General features: G+C 38.7%; 1 protein-coding gene across 1 annotated transcript in view; it reads left to right on the top strand.

The window, feature by feature from the left end:
* RAPH1 (Ras association (RalGDS/AF-6) and pleckstrin homology domains 1) overlaps window positions 1–17,877 on the top strand; it is a 103,893-nt gene that overhangs the window by 78,571 nt on the left and 7,445 nt on the right. The window contains 4 exon segments of the mRNA XM_043577538.1: window positions 9,092–9,190; window positions 10,217–10,337; window positions 14,961–15,103; window positions 17,730–17,876. Coding sequence (XP_043433473.1) covers window positions 9,092–9,190; window positions 10,217–10,337; window positions 14,961–15,103; window positions 17,730–17,876 — 510 coding nt within the window.

The raw sequence follows: 17,877 nt of genomic DNA, 5'->3' as shown, positions 1-17,877 counted from the left end.
GATCCACCCAGGCACCCCTCTTTTTAGGAATTTTAATTGATGTTAGACATAGAGCTAGTTATTGGACATTTTAGAATAGTTTATATCTCTATTTGGTATACTATTTTTGCCTTCTCTTTAAGTTTTGAAGAGAATAGTGAAGGATGGTAAGGAAAAGAAGTATATGCTTAAACCACAGCTGACCACTAACTCAATAGCCCTAATTAGATTGATGTTGCTAAGAAATGGATACTGTATAAGCTTTGGGTCAGAATATACAAAATATTTAAATTTTAAATTTGAGATTTTTATCTAAAAGCAGGCTAATTTTAGGAAACTTAGATCAAAGCCAAAAATGGGAAATAGGTATTTTGTGTTTTAGTTCTTTTCCTGTATTTACCCAGCAGAACCATCAGGGGGCAATGTGCCCAATTTCAAAGTGGACTGGCTCATATCTGGTCCAGAAATGATTTTTGTCACTTTTTCCAGCAAACCATAGCCCTGATAGCCAATGCATATATTATGACCTATCTGAGCTGTTTTTAGTGAGTTTCTTCCCTCTTTTATCCAAACTTTTGAGCTTCTCACACGGACTATAACTGTGCTTTTGAGAACTGATATTTTTAGTGCATTTTAAGTAATCTCTGGAACACTGATAAAGAAAACATTTAAAAATTCAAGATAGGGGCACCTGGGTAGCTCAGTTGGTTAAACATCCAACTTCAGCTCAGGTCATGATCTCATAGCTTGTGGGTTCAAGCCCCAGGTCGGGCTCTGTGCTGACAGCTCAGAGCCTGGAGCCTACTTCAGATTTTGTGTCTCCCTCTCTCTCTGCCCCTCCCCTGCTCGCACTCTGTGTGTGTGTCTCTCTCTCTCAAATATAAATAAACATTTAAAAAAATAAAAATAAAAGTTCAAGATAATTATGGAGATGACTTAAGTTTTCCTCATTGGTTCCATCTTAGTTACCTCTTGGGTAACTACTTATGTCTACATGTTTATGTCATTGATTTTTCTTTTCTCTGAGAATTGTCAGTTGAGTTTGGGGGTAGAGTTTTCATTGCTTTGGTAAAATTAACTGTATTGTAATGGTACCCCTTTATTAAATAATCCTTTCCTGGAGAATACCACTGTATCATTTAGGTTATAGCAACAAATAATTTTTTAAAAGTCATTACAAAGTAGCTCAATCCAGTAGTTTTCAAAATAAAGTCCAAGCTCCCTGGGAGTCCCTGAAACTCTGTCAAGGGGACTGTGGTGTCAAAATTACTATTCGGTAATGCTGAGATGTTATTTGTCTTTTACACTCTCATTCTCTCACAAATGTATTGTGGAGTTTTCTAAGAGATTACATGACATGTGATGATAATTTTGCTGTCTTAGGTAATGGAACATATATTTGTATACTTTTGTTATTTTAATTTTTCTCAGTTTTAATTTCTTATAAGGTAAGTATCAGTAGACATAACCCATATAAGTGAAAGTTATTTAGGGGTCTCATAACATGAAGGCAGTAAGAGTTGGTTATTTCAAGGAGTCAGGGTTGTAAGAACCGAAATTTCTTCCTTCTTTCCCTATTCCATCTTCTGCTTTATCAGCTTATCCTCAGGCTGGCTTGCTTCACAGGTACAGATGACCACTGTAGTTCTAGGCATCACCTGGATGATGGATCCATGATGCAATGGATCTAGAAAAATCCAGCAGCAGAAGAGGGACTGTTACTCCCTGTATTTGTCTAAGAGTGAGGAAATATTTCCCAGGAGCTACCAACAGTCCTTCTCTTGAGAATCATTGGCCTGAGGACATGCGTACCTTTTTTTTTTTAATTATTTTTTAAATTGAAGCACAATTATCAGATGGTGTTTTAATACTTTCAGGTGTACAATATAATTCAATAATTTATACATTTCTTCTTGCTCATTAAGAAGAATGTACTCTTAATCCCCTTTATTTCTCCTGTCCCCCCACCCATGCCCCCTTAACCACCAGTTCTATGTATTTGTCTGTTTTTGTCTTTTTTTGTTTGTTCATTTGTTTCTTAAATTTCACATATGAGTGAAATCCTATGCTGTTTGTCTTTCTCTGACTTATTTCACTTAGCACTATACTCTCTACGTTCATTCATGTTGCAGATGGCAAGATCTCATTGTTTTATGGCTGAGGAATACTCCTCTGGGTGTGTGTGTGTGTGTGTGTGTGTGTACACACCATGTCTTATTTATCCATTCATCTATCAGTGGACATTTGGGTTGCTTCCATAATTTGGCTATTGTATATATTGTTACAATAAACATAAGGGTGCATGTATTTTTTTGAATTAGTGTTTTTGTTTTCTTTGGGTAAATACCCAGTAGCAAAATTACTGTATCATATGGTAATTCTATTTTTAATTTTGAGGGGAAATTCCATACTGTTTTCCATAGTGGCTGCACCAGTTTGCATTCCCACCAACAGTGCACAAAGGTTCCTTTTTCTCTATATCCTAACACTGGCTATATCATATGTTTTCGATTTTAGCCATTCTCACAGTTGTAAAGTGATATCTCATTATGGTTTTAATTTGCGTTTCCCTGATGATGAATGATGTTGAGCATCTTCTGTGTCTGTTGGCCATATGTATGTCTTATTTGGAAAAATTCTGTTCAGATCCTCTGCTCATTTTTTGATCAGATTATTTGTCTTTTTGGGTATTGAGTTGTGTAAATTCTTTATATACTTTGGATATTAACCCGTTATTTGACACATCATTGGCAAATATCGTCTCCCATTTGTAGGTTGTCCTTTTGTTGATGATTTCCTTTGCTGTGCAGAAGCTTTTTATATTGGTGTGGTCCCAATAGTTTGTGTTTTTTTATAATTTTTTTTTAACATTTATTCATTTTGTGGGGTAGGGGCAGAGAGAGAGGGAGACAGAATTTGAAGCAGGCTCCAGGCTCTGAGCTGTCAGCACAGAGCCTGACATGGGGCTCGAGCTCACAAGCTGTGAGATCATAACCTGAGCTGAAGTTGGATGCTTAACCGACTAGCCACAAGGGTTTATTTTTTTTCTTTTATTTTCCTTGCCTGAGGAGACATACTCATAAATATGTTGCTAGAGCTGATGTCCAAGAGATTACTGCCTGTGTTTTCTTTTAGGAGTTTTATGGTTTTCAGGTCTCACATTTAGGTCTTTAATCCATTTTGAGTTTATTATTGTGTATGGTGTAAGAAAGTGGCCCAGTTTCATTCTTTTACATGTAGCTGTTCAGTTTTCCCATCACCATTTGTTGAAAAGACTGTCTTTTCCCCATTATATATTCTTGCCTCTTTTGGCATAGATTAACCATATAAGCATGGGTTTCTTTCTGAATTTTATATTCTGTTCCATTGATCTATGTGTCCTTTATTTGTGCCAGTAATACTGTTTGATTACTACAGGTTTGTAGTATATCTTCAAATCTGAGATTATGATACTTCCAGCTTCATTGTTCTTTTTCAAGATTGCTTTGGCTATTTTTGGTCTTCTGTGGTTTCATACAAATTTTAGTATTATTTGTTCTAGTTACATGAAAAATGCTGTTAGTATTTTGATAGCAGTTGCATTAAAGCTATAGGTTGCTTTGGGTAATATGGGCGTTATAAGATTTGTTCTCCCAATCCATGAGATTGGACTGTCTTCCCATTTCTTTGTGTCATCTTCCATTTCTTTATCAGTGTTTTATAGTTCTCGTAGTACAGGTCTTTCCTTGGTTATGTTAATTCCATTATTTTTGGCTTAGCCTAATCAGAATGCACATCCTAAGATGAGGGATTGACAGACTTCCAAACAAAATTGAGGCTCTTTCAGAAAAGAAGTAGAGGAGAAGAAATAGCTGTGAGGAAGGCAACAAACAGTGTCTCTTACAGCCAAAATTAATTATCACCGCTATTATTTTAATCCCTTTTGCAGCTCACAGAATTCTTAGGTCAGGAATATTTTTGTTCAGAGGAGTTGTTTGCTAGCTTATATAGTAATTTATGTACTTCATATTTGCTTTTGGTGAAGTGTAGGTTAAGCTGAATTCATATATTTATATTGCCTACCTATTTATATCTAAAAATGTTCAAGGTACTGAAATAAACCATACCGCTAGGCACAAATAGTAGTAAAAATAATGGCTGTCATTTATCGAAGAACTCTAGGGTAGCAGACACTGCGCTAGAAGCACTGCATGACAGTGTCACACAGATGTGTTCTAGAGTCCCCATTTTTCAGATATGGAAACTGAGGTTTAGAGGGATCAATGTTCTTGAGACGACACAACTGTTAGTATTTAAGACCTGCCTTTTTTTCCTGCAAAGTCTGTACTAGATTTTGCCTATGTAAGTATTTTTATTCTTGGGCATATGAGTTCTAACAAACCCAAAAATGCTGCCACACAGGATCTACACAAATGTAAATATTTATAGGGTCTGATTCTACTTATCACCTTTGGGCTATAATGACTGAGTCAGTTCTTCCAGTAAAATGCAGGATACAGGAAATATAATACACACTTGTAGAAAGTAATAAAGCACATTGTTTAGTAACTAGTTTATTTTTTATTTTTTTAATGTTCATTTATTTTTAAGAGAGAAAGACACAGAGTATGAGCAGGGAGGGGCAGAGAGGGAGACACAGAATCCAAGGCAGGCTCCAGCCTCCGAGCTGTCAGCACAGAGCCAGATGTGGGGCTCAAACCCACGAAACATGAGATTATGACCTGAGCAGAAGTCCAATGCTTAACTGAATGAGCCACCCAGGCGCCCCTTAGTAATTAGGTGTTTTTTTTTTTATTATGTATTTATTTTTGAGAGAGACAGAGACAGAATGCAAGTGGGTTGGGGCAGAGAGAGGGGGAGACACAGAATCTGAAGGAGGCTCCAGGCTCTGAGCTGTCAGCACAGAGCCTGATGCGGGGCTCGAACTCACCAGCTGTGAGATCATGACGTGAGCTGAAGTCAGACGCTCAACCAACTGAGCTACCCAGGCGCCCCAGCAATTAGTTTTTTTAAAGGTATTAATAAAAATGATGGGAAGAGTTTGCTCATGAAATATGACAATGAGGGAATAAATAGGACATACGTTATCTATTATCTGAAAGAGCTCCGTACATGTTGGATACATGTGTATGCGTGTATATACGTTACTTAAAGGAAACTTACATTTCTAAAATACATATACCATGGTAATTGTTGGAATATAGCTCATCTTACCCAGGTCTAAATGTTTATTCCTAAAGAAATGAGGCAAAGTAATTTATTTTAGTATGTTAGGTAAGAAAGAAAAAATGGTTAATATTTAGAGGTGGAATATGAAAATGAACTTCAAACACCATTATTAAAAGAAAGATGTTATATGATAATGGTGGAAGTAGTAGAATTGAGTGTTATGTATTTTGTTTTTTAACTTACATGTTAGTGAGAGAATTAATTTTCAAGCCTATTTGTGTTTCCAAAGTAATAAATGGGTAGTATATATTCATTGGTTTTCCTTTGGCAGTTGGACTGTGATTTTAGAGCATTACTTTTACTTAGTTTTAAGAATTACCTGTCTCGGGGCACCTGGGTGGCTCAGTCGGTTAAGCATCCAACTGGTTCAGGTCTTGATCTTGATCTCGCGGTTTGTGAGTTCGAGCCTCGTGTCGGGCTCTGCTGACAGCCTGGAGCCTGCTTCAGATTCTGTGTCTCCCTCTCTCTGACTCTCCCCCATTCATGCTGTCTTTCTGTCTCTCTTAAAAATAAATAATCATAAAAAAAAAAGAATTACCTATCTCAATCAAATTTTTGGCATAAACAGAGAAAATTAATCTGATAGTACAATAGTAATCCTGAATTTCCTACTGTATTCTTAAATATTTTTATTTAATTCTCACATTTTTCCTTTGTTTTTTTTTTTAAGTGTATTCATTTTTATTTTGAGAGAGAGAGACAGAGAGCAGGGGAGGGGCAGAGCGAGAGGGAGAGAGAGAATCCCAAGCAAATTCCATGCTCTTAGCACAGAGCTCAGTGCAGGTCTCAAACCCATGAACTGTGAGATCATGACGTGAGCTGAAATCAAAAGCTGGAAGCTTAATGGACTGAGCCACCCAGGCACCCCTCAGATTTTGTCCTTTATGAGAGAATGCAAACTTTCCAAATCCACATCATTTTAAAGATGAAATGATAAAATAGCTGTTAATTTGTTTAGGGGAACAATTTGATTATATATATATATATTTTTTTTCTTTGCAATCTTTAAGAATCTAAATGTTAAGCTTTTGGTTTTTGACAAAGAATGTTTCCTCCACACTTGCTCCTAGCTCTTGTGTGATGTTTACAGTGGTGGAATGTTAATGGGGGAAAAAGAGGAGAGAGGCATCATTTTTTGGAAGAAGATATCACCACTAATAAGACAGAAGTATGACATTATAATTAAAGGTACAGGCCCTGGAATGGATGGCATGGTTTCAAATCCTAGTTCTTTCACTAATAAGCATGAATATGTGAGCAATTTGGAGTAATGAGCCTCAGTTTCTCTTCATTTGGTGAAGATAGTAATATGTAACTCATCAGGTTTTCCTGAGGAGGGAATGCACTAATTAACATATGTGACATATTTAGCATAATGCCTGGTATGTACTAAGTGCTCAATAAATGGCACTTTATATCTCTACGCCCAACATAGGGCTCAAGAGCCCCATGACTCCTGATCAAGAGTCCCATGCTCTATCAGCTGACCCACCCAGGCACCCCAATAAATGCCAGTTTTAAGAAAATAATATTTTGGTGGAACAGGCAACTGCCTGAGGTATTATTGCGGAGCCTGGGTGACCGTAATGAAGGCTATAGAAGGATTGTCTCTATTACGTGGGAAGTTAGAAAAGAGAAGTTATGAGGTCCAAAAATGAACTTTAAACTAGCAGGTAATCTGCAGATACTCAAATAATCATATCCATAGTATTCTTCAGGGTGTTATATGGATTCCCAGGTTAGAGAAATGAGAGGATGGAAGATTGTTTCTCTTTGATTTTCTCTGATATTTTATTGATAAAAATACTCCCTTAATGTAGAGAATGAGTAGAACACGAACGCTCAGGCAGGGCCACTGCTGCAGTTGAATGCCCATGTGTGGTAGGTAGCCCTGCTCTCGGGAAATGGAAGGAATTGGTCAAGAACGGTTTGTGAATCACCATAGAGGGGGTGGTGGTAAAGGCTGAGTGCCACCTTGTAGACCTTTGTTCAGATGTCCACACCATGTCCTGTAGGCAGTGCCTGAGTGAAGCAGGAGATGGAGAACAGCTACTCTTCAAGAGCTAGCTGGCAATACTGAAAAAAGCTCTTTTTCAGTCATCCCATTTTATCTTTTTTTTTTTTGTTAATGTTCATTTTTGAGAGACAGAGATAGAGTGAGGGGGGAAGGGCAGAGAGAGAGGGAGACACAGAATCCAAAGCAGGTTCCAGGCTCTTGAGCTGTAAGCACTGAGCCCAATGTGGGGCTCAAATTCATGAACTGCGAGATCATGACGTGAGCTGAAGTTGGACATCTAACCGACTGAGCCACCTGAGCGCCCCATCCCATTTTATCTTCTGCATGGACTGTGACTTCTTCTGTTTTGCTCACAGTATATCCCAACACCTACTTAAAGATTTGGCTAACAGTTCTTAATATTTCTGTTACATGAATGAATGAGATAGAATTCTTCTTTCTTGTATGGAAAATACATCTCCTCTACCTGTCCTCCTTTACTTTTTCAAGATTGCTATGGTGGTTTATTATAATGTAATTTAATAAGGATGAGGAAATATATGCCAAGAGAAGGCCATGGAACCTATAGAATTAGGAGAGAAAACTGTTAAGTATTGTTTTGCTAACCTCTTTTTGCTGAGGACTTATTGTTTAAAACTTTGACTATAGCCTTTAGTAACTAAATTGGTTTTGGTATTAAATGTTTTATTATAGGAGCTGAGCTTTCTAAAGCAATGCATAGAATAAAATAAATGGATTTAAATTCCTCACACTGTAGACCAGAGAAATGGATCTCTTTTTTGAGAGAGAGAGAGGAAGAGAGAGACTGATGTGCATGGGGGGAGGGGGAAAGGGAGAAAGAGAATCCCTAGCGGAGAGTCCTTTGTGGGGGCTTGATCCCACAACCGTGAAATCATGACCTGAGCCAAAATTTAGAGTCAGATGCTCAACCAACTTATTTTATTGATCTCATGGATTCCCACAACAAATGTGGTTAGAGAATCTTTAAAGCCTCTCATAATTGAACATAATTGTAAATATTTCCCCAGGTAAAATATAGCCATTTCAAAGTTTTTTCAGAATAACTGAAAAAAGAAGTAATAAATTAACAACCATTACATCCAGAACCAAGTGTGATTTGGGGCTTTTCTTTCCAGGTTGTGGCCCAGTAGAGTTAAAATACCTTCAGTCCATTCTAGCACTTGCATTGCGTAGTTGGTCTGGTCAGTCATCTCCCATCCTAGCTGCAGCTGAAAAGTACATTGGATTGTGAAAACTCATTCTGATGGTGCAGTTGAAAGGCTGCTCATTCCTTGGAGGGTACGTGCTGTGGGTAGAAGGGGTGCAGGGCAGTGCTCAGGCCACAAAGGGGGCACCACTGCACCAGGTGTGAGCACCCACTTCTGTCTTAGGTGCTGTGTCCTGCACTTCACCCACTCCACCCATTGGTTCACCTCCACAGAAGCTCTAGAAGCTTTACCGAAGACGCTCTCATTTGGAGTCTTCTGAACTCATGATTCCAATGGGTTCAAAGTGAAACCAAAATTTTCCCTTTCATAGTCTTACAGATGAAGAGTTATATTGATTTGTTAACCTTGATGGCCTGTTTCTCTGAAATACAGAAGGTATTTGGGAATTAGCCATGACATGAAGGTATTTTTTACCTTGCATATATCTTGACCTAAAATTTAACATAAGTTTCTTTGTAGTTTATTTTGTAAAAATACTTATGGGCCATTTTATTTGGCCTTATGCCCACATAAGAGGTTTAAATTATTTTTGGTCATTACTCTAATGGCCTATAACTTGTCAGGGTATGTTTCAGCTTTGATAGTTTTTCTTTAGTTCTCCAGGGGACTGAATTAGACTTTGCCTTTAATATTGCAGCACCCACAGATCCAGAAGAAATCTCAGTATATCAAGTACCTTTGTTGTGATGATGTGAGGACCCTGCACCAGTGGGTTAATGGTATTCGCATTGCAAAGGTAGGGTGTTTTTGTTTCTGTTTTGTTTTGTTTTTGGTTTGATGATAGAATATGATGAGGTGTTTCATGTGGTTTTGATTGTCATGACAATTCTAATCATTTCATGTTTATGATTTTGTCAGTGTTTTCTGAGTTTTATGTTTGAAATGTCTTCTTTCTTTGGTGAGGAGATAGACATTTAACAGTTGGTATCCATGAAATCATACTGCTGGTAAAAGTGTAGCATCAGAGTGATTTATTTTGGCTCTGGAGAACACAGTACATGATTCTTCTGTGGCAGAGTTTAGCCTAAGTCAAAGAAAGTTTTTGAGAATTAAATTGCTTCAAGGTGGGAGTAGGGGGATGAATAACCAGGACACCAGATTTTTAGGTCAGTGAAAATATTCATACTCTGTAATACTGTAATGGTGAATACATATCTTTATACATTTCTTCAAACCCCATAGCATGTACAACACCAAGAGTGAACCTAAGGTAAACTATGGACTTTGATTATAAGGTGTTAATGTAGATTCATTGATGGAAACAAATGCACCCTCTGGTGGAGAATGTTGATAAAAGAGAGATGGTGCATGGGTAGTAGCAGGGGCATATGTGAAGTTTCTGTACCTTCCTCTCAATTTTGTTGTGAATCTAAAACTCTTTAAAAAAAGGAAGTTCTTGAAAAAAATTTTAAGGACATCTTGAAGAAGATTATACATAATACATGAAGGAATATTTTTGCCCATTAAGTAAAATAAAATTTATTATAGCTATAAAATCAGAGTTGCCTTAGGAATAACAAAAAAAATCTTTATATTGATAAGGAATATGAATGAAATGTTAATTTATTGGTATCTTTATTAAAATGAAAAATAAGAGTAGATTATAATTTACTGGTAATAAAATAACTTTTGAAGTATTTATAGGTATTAATTTTAATGCAAACTATGAATCAGTAAACAGAAATGCATCCCCCTGTCTTACCTCACCCATCTGTATCATACCCAGTAAAGTTCACGTCACCATTTACTGCCTTCTGTTTAGTATGGGAAACAGCTCTACATGAACTATCAAGAAGCCCTGAAGAGGACAGAGTCGGCTTATGATTGGACTTCCTTATCCAGCTCCAGCATTAAATCAGGATCCAGTTCTTCGAGCATCCCAGGTAGTTTGAAACACTGAAAGCACTATTTACTGCCAATATGAAGATATCTCTATGAACTGATGGCAGACCTGGTTATTTCAGCATGGTTGTTAAAAGCAGAGCTATACCTAATGTCTAAATTATAAAATAAATTTTTTGGTGATTAGAGGGGACAATATCATGGGCTAGATCACAAATGCTTAACTGACTGAGCCACTCAGGTGCCCCCGGGCTAGATCACAAATGTATTTGAAATGGAACAGCAGTATAGAGTTGTAAATTCAGGAGTGTTGTTATATATTTGTAAAGTTTATTTAAAACTCAGTCATAGTAGGGCACCTGGGTGGCTCCATCAGTTAAGTGACTCTTAGATCTCAGCTCAAGCCATGACTTCATGGTTTCGTAGTTAAAGCCCCACATCGGGCTCCGTGCTGACAGTGTGGAGCCTGTTTGGGATTCTCTCTCTTCCTCTTTCTGCTCCACCCCCTACGCTCAAGTAAATAAATGGAAAAAAAAAATCATACTGCCAAAAAACAACTGTTGATTCATACTCAGGGGTAGAAAAGTTCCTTGGAGAAAGTCTCCATACTGAGAATCCATGATGAAATTGCCCTCCTTCCCCAGAGGATTCCTGACATTTCAACAGAGTGGAAATAACTAGAATTAGTTCAGTATCACAGTTAAGGAGGCTGTTTAAGTCATCAAACTTAACTAAAGTTTTCACAGAAAATCAGTGATACTCAAAAGTTACTTATTTTCAGATCCCACATCCTTAAAGTATGTGGTGATCACACCTAAAAATGCTTCTTTCCCTTCAAAATATTTCATGAATATGAGTAACTATGTCCTCTAAAAGCAGAATGTTTTTATTTGTTCTTACATATTATGAAAGAAATAATGACTTTAAGAGATATTTGAAAAAAAAAAAACAGGGGCGCCTGGGTGGCGCAGTCATTTAAGCGTCCGACTTCAGCCAGGTCACGATCTCGTGGTCCGTGAGTTCGAGCCCCGCGTCAGGCTCTGGGCTGATGGCTCAGAGCCTGGAGCCTGTTTCCGATTCTGTGTCTCCCTCTCTCTCTGCCCCTTCCCCGTTCATGCTCTGTCTCTCTCTGTCCCAAAAATAAATAAACGTTGAAAAAAAAAGAAAAAAGAAAAAAAAAAAACCTCTCATCATTTATTAGTACGACATATGAATTAATCTTTTACTGTGTTTTTACCAGGCTATGTGTTTATGCTTTAAGAAAATTCTACTTTTCAGAATCTATTTTACTTTAGGATAAAATAAAAACATGGACTTTTATGTACTTAAAATTTTAAGTTTTTTATTTATTTTGAGAGAAACAGACACAGTGCAAGTAGGAGGGAGGGAGAGGGAGACAAAGAATCCCAAGCAGGCTCCACGCTGCCAAGTGCAGAGCCTTTCATTGGAGTAAACTCACGAAACTGGGAGATAGTGACCAAGTGTCAGACGCTTAACCCACCTACTTGCCCCAAAATACGGGCTTTTTAAAAAGAAGTATTTGACTAAAAAGTTGTATGACTTTATTTCATCTCTATGAAACAAAATGTGTATACACATCGGTTAGTATACATACATATATTTCCTAGTACTGTCCACAGAGAGGGCTAGGAGTGGTGACACCCCAGTGGCAGTGAAAATGCAGAGAGCCTAGATCTTGGTTTTCTAATTCCATTTTCCAGAACAAAAGAACTAGGGCTCTTTGGCAGATGGCTGATTCTAGGGCTGTGGCAGAGAATAAGAGGAGCCTGGAGCAGCTTGTAATGAAGGAAGTGCTCAAAAAACACAGTGATTAGTCTGTGCAAAGGGACACAGGAGCCACCTGAGAGAGTGTCCAGGGACCAAAGCTGTAACAGTTGGAACAACAAAATAACTAAGATCATAACCCAAATTATAAAATAAACAGCCATCAGTCCATATGGATATAAATTCTTGAATAAATAAATGGGGAAGAGACAGATCTTCTGGATGGAAGAGTTCTAAGTGGTTTGTGCAGACACTCTTCCCTCAAGGAGATGGAGCTTAATTCCCCACTTAAGTGTGGGTTGGCAGAGTGACTTGCTTGCCAAAAGGATGGTTAGGTGTGGGGGAAGGGGAGTAACTGTACAGTGCAGAAACCTGACAAAAATTAGCTCAGCCAAGTTGTCAAGGTCAGTGTCTTCAGTAATATGTCCTGTTGATAGCATGTACCCTTTACATAATGTGATGAAATTGGCACTTTGCCTCTCTTGGTCTTCTTCCCCAAATTTCATAACTGAATCTAATCAAGAGAAAAACATCAGACAAAATAATAATTGAGAGACATTCTCTAAAATACGTGACCTGTTACTCCTCAAAACTGTCAAAGTCATCAAAAACAAAGGAAGTCTGAGAAACTGTCATAGGAGACATGACAACTAACTGTAAGTGAAGTCCAAAAAAAGCTTGTGGAGTTTAGTTAACAGTGACGTATCCTTGTTGGTTCCTTTATTGTGGCAAATGTACCAGGGTAATGTAGCAACTTAATAAGGAGGTAAATTGGGTGCTAGGTGTGCAGGAACTCTGTTAGCTTTGCAACTCTTCTATAAATCTAAAACTCTTGTAAAAATGTTTATTAAAAAGGGAAGACACTTTTGAGACAATGGATTGAGAAAGACAAGGTAAGAATATGTCACAAATAAGATTTTAGAAAAAGAAATTCAGGGAAAGATTGAGAAAACAGACGCCATAATATATATTTTTTAAATTTATATAGCATTAATGCAGGTTCTTCCACACATTTTATGACATGGTGTGGTGCCTTTTCCTAGTCCAGAATCATCCCTTCTTATACAGTGTGTTAAATATTATGCAGCCTTGTAAATATAAATTGCAAAATCATGTGCATTCATGCTGAAGAGAGCTCAAGGATTCACATATTCCAGCCTCTTATCTTACAGGCTGTTGTCCTGAATAGCAGTTAAATAGGGACATACGCTAGTGAAGTTGCAACTTTTTAAAAAACATTCAGCAATTACACAAGAAACAAGTGTTGGTGAAGTTATGGAGGAAAAAGGAACACTTGTGCATTGTTGGTGGGAATGCAAATTGGTGCATCCACTGTGGAAAACAGTATGGAAGTTCCTCAAAAAATTAAAAATAGAACCAGGAATCACACTACTGGATATTTACCCAAAGAATACAAAAACACTAGTTCAAAAGGATATATGCACCCCTATATTTATGGCAGCATTATTTACAATAACCAAACGGTGGAAGCAGCCCAAAAGTCCGTTGATAGATGAATGGATAAAGAAGATGTGGCATACACAAGCACACACGCACACATAATGGAATATTATTTGGTCATAAAAAATGAAATCTTGCCGTTTGGAAGAACAAGGATGCAGCATGAGAACATTAGGCTAAGCGAAATAAGCCAGAGAAAGACAAATACCATATGATTTCACTCATGTGGAATTTAAGAGACAAAACAAACGAACAGGAAAAAAGAGACTCAAACTAAGAAACAGACTCTTAACTATAGAGAACAAACCTGCTGGTTACCAGAGAGGAGGGGTGGGGGAGCGGGGGATGGGGGAGATAGGTGATGGGGATTACAGAGTACACTTACCATGGTGAGCACTCAGTAATGGGTAGAATTGTTGAATCACTATACTGGACACCTAAAACTAACACTGTATGTTAATATACTGGAATTAAAATTAAAAGCTTAAAAAACACTCAGCAATTAGATGGTGGAGAAAGAAGAAAACAGAGTAGGTTTTATCTCATAGCTTATATTTTTGCCTTGAGGATATGTCCTGACTTTATCCATAGGAGTTTGTGGCTGTTATCTGTGTACTTCTTTGGCTACCTTGGCTGGACTTGATTAATAAAGCAATCTGATAATAACCCCCCCTTCACCAAGTATTGGATGGGACTGCTTTAACACCTGAATCTCCATCATTGAGCTAGGTGCTTCCTTCTGCATGGTTATCTTGCCTGGCTTGGGGTCCAGTGACTTAATCTCCCCAGTTCCCTGGATGTCAGATTGCAGTGTACCCTTCACCATACCCAGCTCCCTCGAAGAGGTGTTCTTGCCTTACCAGGAGGCCAGGCTGCAGTGTGGCTAGCTGCCTTGTGGTACCAATACCTGAATCCCTAGAAAACACTTCTCACACAGGTGTAGTTCCTAAGTACTAGTCGCTGCAGGCAAAAAAGGAAGTAGACTTCATGTATGATCTGAAGTTGTGAGAACTCTCTAGGATGGTCTGAAGCAGGGGTGTATACAAAGATTGAGTCTTGGTGTAATGAAGATGTGATTGGAAAAAAAATTCAACTCCTCTATTGGTAGTTTACTGATTCTCTTAATTGCTAGGAGTTCTTACAAGTTTTCAGGATACCAGTAATGTTACACGAACCTTTCATTGTAACGGTCAGCCTGTCATGGTGAACTATTTAAAAAGAATCAAGATTTCCTACTAGCCCTAAGATAAAAATTTTCTAGTGGAAGGTCCAGACAGTGTTTATATGAAATGAGTTTGAAAAGTAACTTGTTGCGCTGTGGCATAGCATCTTGTCTTGTGTAAAAGAGCTAAGTGTGCACATTCACATTGTCACAACAATGACTTATTTGATCCTATTTTTGAAAATCTCTTTTAAAGAGTCTCAGTCAAACCATTCGAACCAGTCTGACAGTGGAGTGTCTGACACTCAGCCAGCAGGACATGTCCGCTCCCAGAGCATTGTGAGCTCCATCTTCTCTGAAGCCTGGAAACGGGGCACTCAATTAGAAGAGTCCAGCAAGGTAGGTAACACACTTGTGTTCACTGATAGGAAGAAATCTGACGTTTCATGGGTTTAGTTTGTTGCTCTTTTATTCCTTGGTTAGGACTCTCTGGGCCCTATTTCAGTATTCTTTCTTTGACTTCTCCTCAAAAATGAGTATCTGTCACTTGACTCTAATGCCCTAAGATCTCAAACTAGCAGTTTAACGACTTTATCAGTGGCTCACATTTTTAAGAAATAACAATTTCTTCTTTTTCACCCTTAATCAGTTTGGATGGAGTAACGCCATTTAGTGCCAGTGCCCTAATTTTGTTCCAGAGAAGCTGCTTATGGTGCATTATTTGTTATTAATTTAATTTATTTAGACTCACTCCTTTGTCGTCTTTTCCTTTACGCTTTTTTGGCATTTCTCTGCACATTGATGAATTCTCTCAAATTTTAGTATATGTGGAAGACTAAATTCAGATGAATCCCCTTAAAATTTTGGATCCCTGAGCTTTGTATGGTAGTTTTTTCAGTGACACTGAAGGACGAGTATGATTATTGCAAGACTATTCAGAAATACAGAGGTTCTTTAGCCTCAGTAGAAGACATCATATCACACTACCTGTGAAGTTCTGTGGGCAGTGTTGCATCCCAGCTGTCCTTGCCCTCTGAGCAGGCAGGAGCCCACACCATCACCGAAGGACCAGTGGCACACCTGGCCTGACTGTTGTGTTTTTACCCAATAATCATTGTGATTTTTCTTGTTGTTGTTGTTGTTGTTGTTTTGGTCTGAATCACTTTACACAAGTGTATTCACCAATGTGAATTAAACAGATATTTTCCCTTAATTTATCCAGTTATTTATTTATGTGGTTGATAAACTGGCCCTCAGGAAGAGGCATTAGTAGGCTCTTAGTAGTAGGCTCTTAGAGGCATTAGTGGTAGTGTGGGGATGGAACACTTTGTCTTAGAAATAAATATTTGAGAATTGGTTCTAATGACCTAAATTCTCAAAACACTGCCAGTTTGTTTAACTCCCGTATCAGGGGTTCATACTTTTAAGAAATTATGGTCTACCTTTCCCCACTTAATCAATTTGGGTGGAACAGCCCTATCTGGTACTAATAATTTTATATATGTAGAAAAGCAGATTTATACAATTCAGGTATCTAAAGAAAAGTCTTCTCCCTTACTAAATTTTTAATGGTGTTCTCCATGTGCATTTGAAATGAAAGGCCAAGGAAAACAAAGGTCCAAATGCTGTGTGATGAAGCAGCATAGTTCGCCTTAGTAGTTTCATGAGCGTGCACCCTGCTATGTAGGGGTGCTAGTCTGTTTGTCTTGACCCCCCACCCCTGTGTTTCTTCTGTTACCTCAGCCTCAGGTGCCAAATGAGAAGGCCAGCACAGCTAAGGTCTGCACCCCTGCAGCAGCCAAGACAGGGTCAAGTTAAGGTCAGGGACTGTTCTTCGGAAACACATTAACCTGGGTGACTCCTGTAACCAAATCTCCCAGACTAATGCTTTTATTTTGTGCAGTTTTTAAAGAAACATGTGAGTGTCCTAATGGGCATTAGAATTCAGCCTTCTAGTCTACTAACCTAAGCATTTTTGACGCTAATTAGATGTCATTCATAATTTGGAAACAAATGATTTATATTGGATCTTCACAGTTTGTTCAAAGAACCTAAAAGATGTACCCAAACTTAATAAACCAAGGGTCCTTCTTTCACTCTTTTCAAAAGTACTTGAACCACATTCTTGTGTGAGTTGGCTCTGTGAAATGGATGACCAAATGTGGTAATTCAGGCAATGCCAGAGATGCCCAGATGGGCTGGTCAGCAGGTTGTTGGCAAACTCTCATTCCCATTTCTTGATATATCTTCTTTACTCTAGTTTTCAAAGGTTTCCTCTCATTTTCTCCTGGCTTTTTCTGTGATGGTATTTTAATGATCTTTTGCTGTAATGTTTATGAAGCATTTCTTTATGTATTTTCCAGTAACACAAATGTAAAGAATGCCCCCCCCTTTACCTGCATTGCTGGACTTCTGTGCATGTTGGATGCAAATGTCTCACACGAACACGAGTGTGTGTGTCAAGCTCATTCATTCCTGTGTGACTGTGCACGCCTGCTGAACATTCTCATATTCTCACGTGTCTGCTTGCTAGCATCAAAAAGCCATCCTCATTCCTCAGGAGGCCCTCCACCAGCACTCCTGAACCCAGTTATGGCATCTGCTTGATGTGGATGCAGCCACAGACTGAAAGGTGAACTCGACCCATCACATCTCCACTTGCCACAGTCCGGGTGGGGTCTGTGCTCGGAGGTCCACCCACGGGGGTGCCCATTCAGGGCAGGTGTGAGAAAGTCAGGGCTCAGAAATCAGGCCGCCCGTCACCCGTCAACAGCTTTTGCAGCAGGACCTTTTTCCTAGATTGTTAGGCAGTCTTGCCGTTTGAGAGTATTGCTGGGTGATCAAATGCTGTGCCTTGCTGCCCAGGGAGTCTCATTTTCGCCTTTGTGATGTCCCACTGCTGAGTCCTTTCTTGCATGTCCCAGATTCCTTGCTGTTTAGTTTTACGCAAAGCTTACCTCTGTAACTGTTGTGTTTGTTGTGTTTTCTCTCTCCCATCCCACCACCCCTTTTATACTCCTTTTAGGCCAGAATGGAGTCTCTGAATCGACCCTACACTTCACTTATGCCCCCTTTATCCCCACAGCCCAAGCTGATCACCCCCTACACCGCCTCACAGCCTTCCCCACCTCTGCCGCCCCCACCCCCACCACCACCCCCACCCCCACCCCCTC

The sequence above is a fragment of the Prionailurus bengalensis genome, chromosome C1 (assembly GCF_016509475.1).
Source record: "Prionailurus bengalensis isolate Pbe53 chromosome C1, Fcat_Pben_1.1_paternal_pri, whole genome shotgun sequence".
NCBI lineage: Eukaryota > Metazoa > Chordata > Mammalia > Carnivora > Felidae > Prionailurus > Prionailurus bengalensis.
This window is presented reverse-complemented; position numbering and strand designations above follow the sequence as displayed.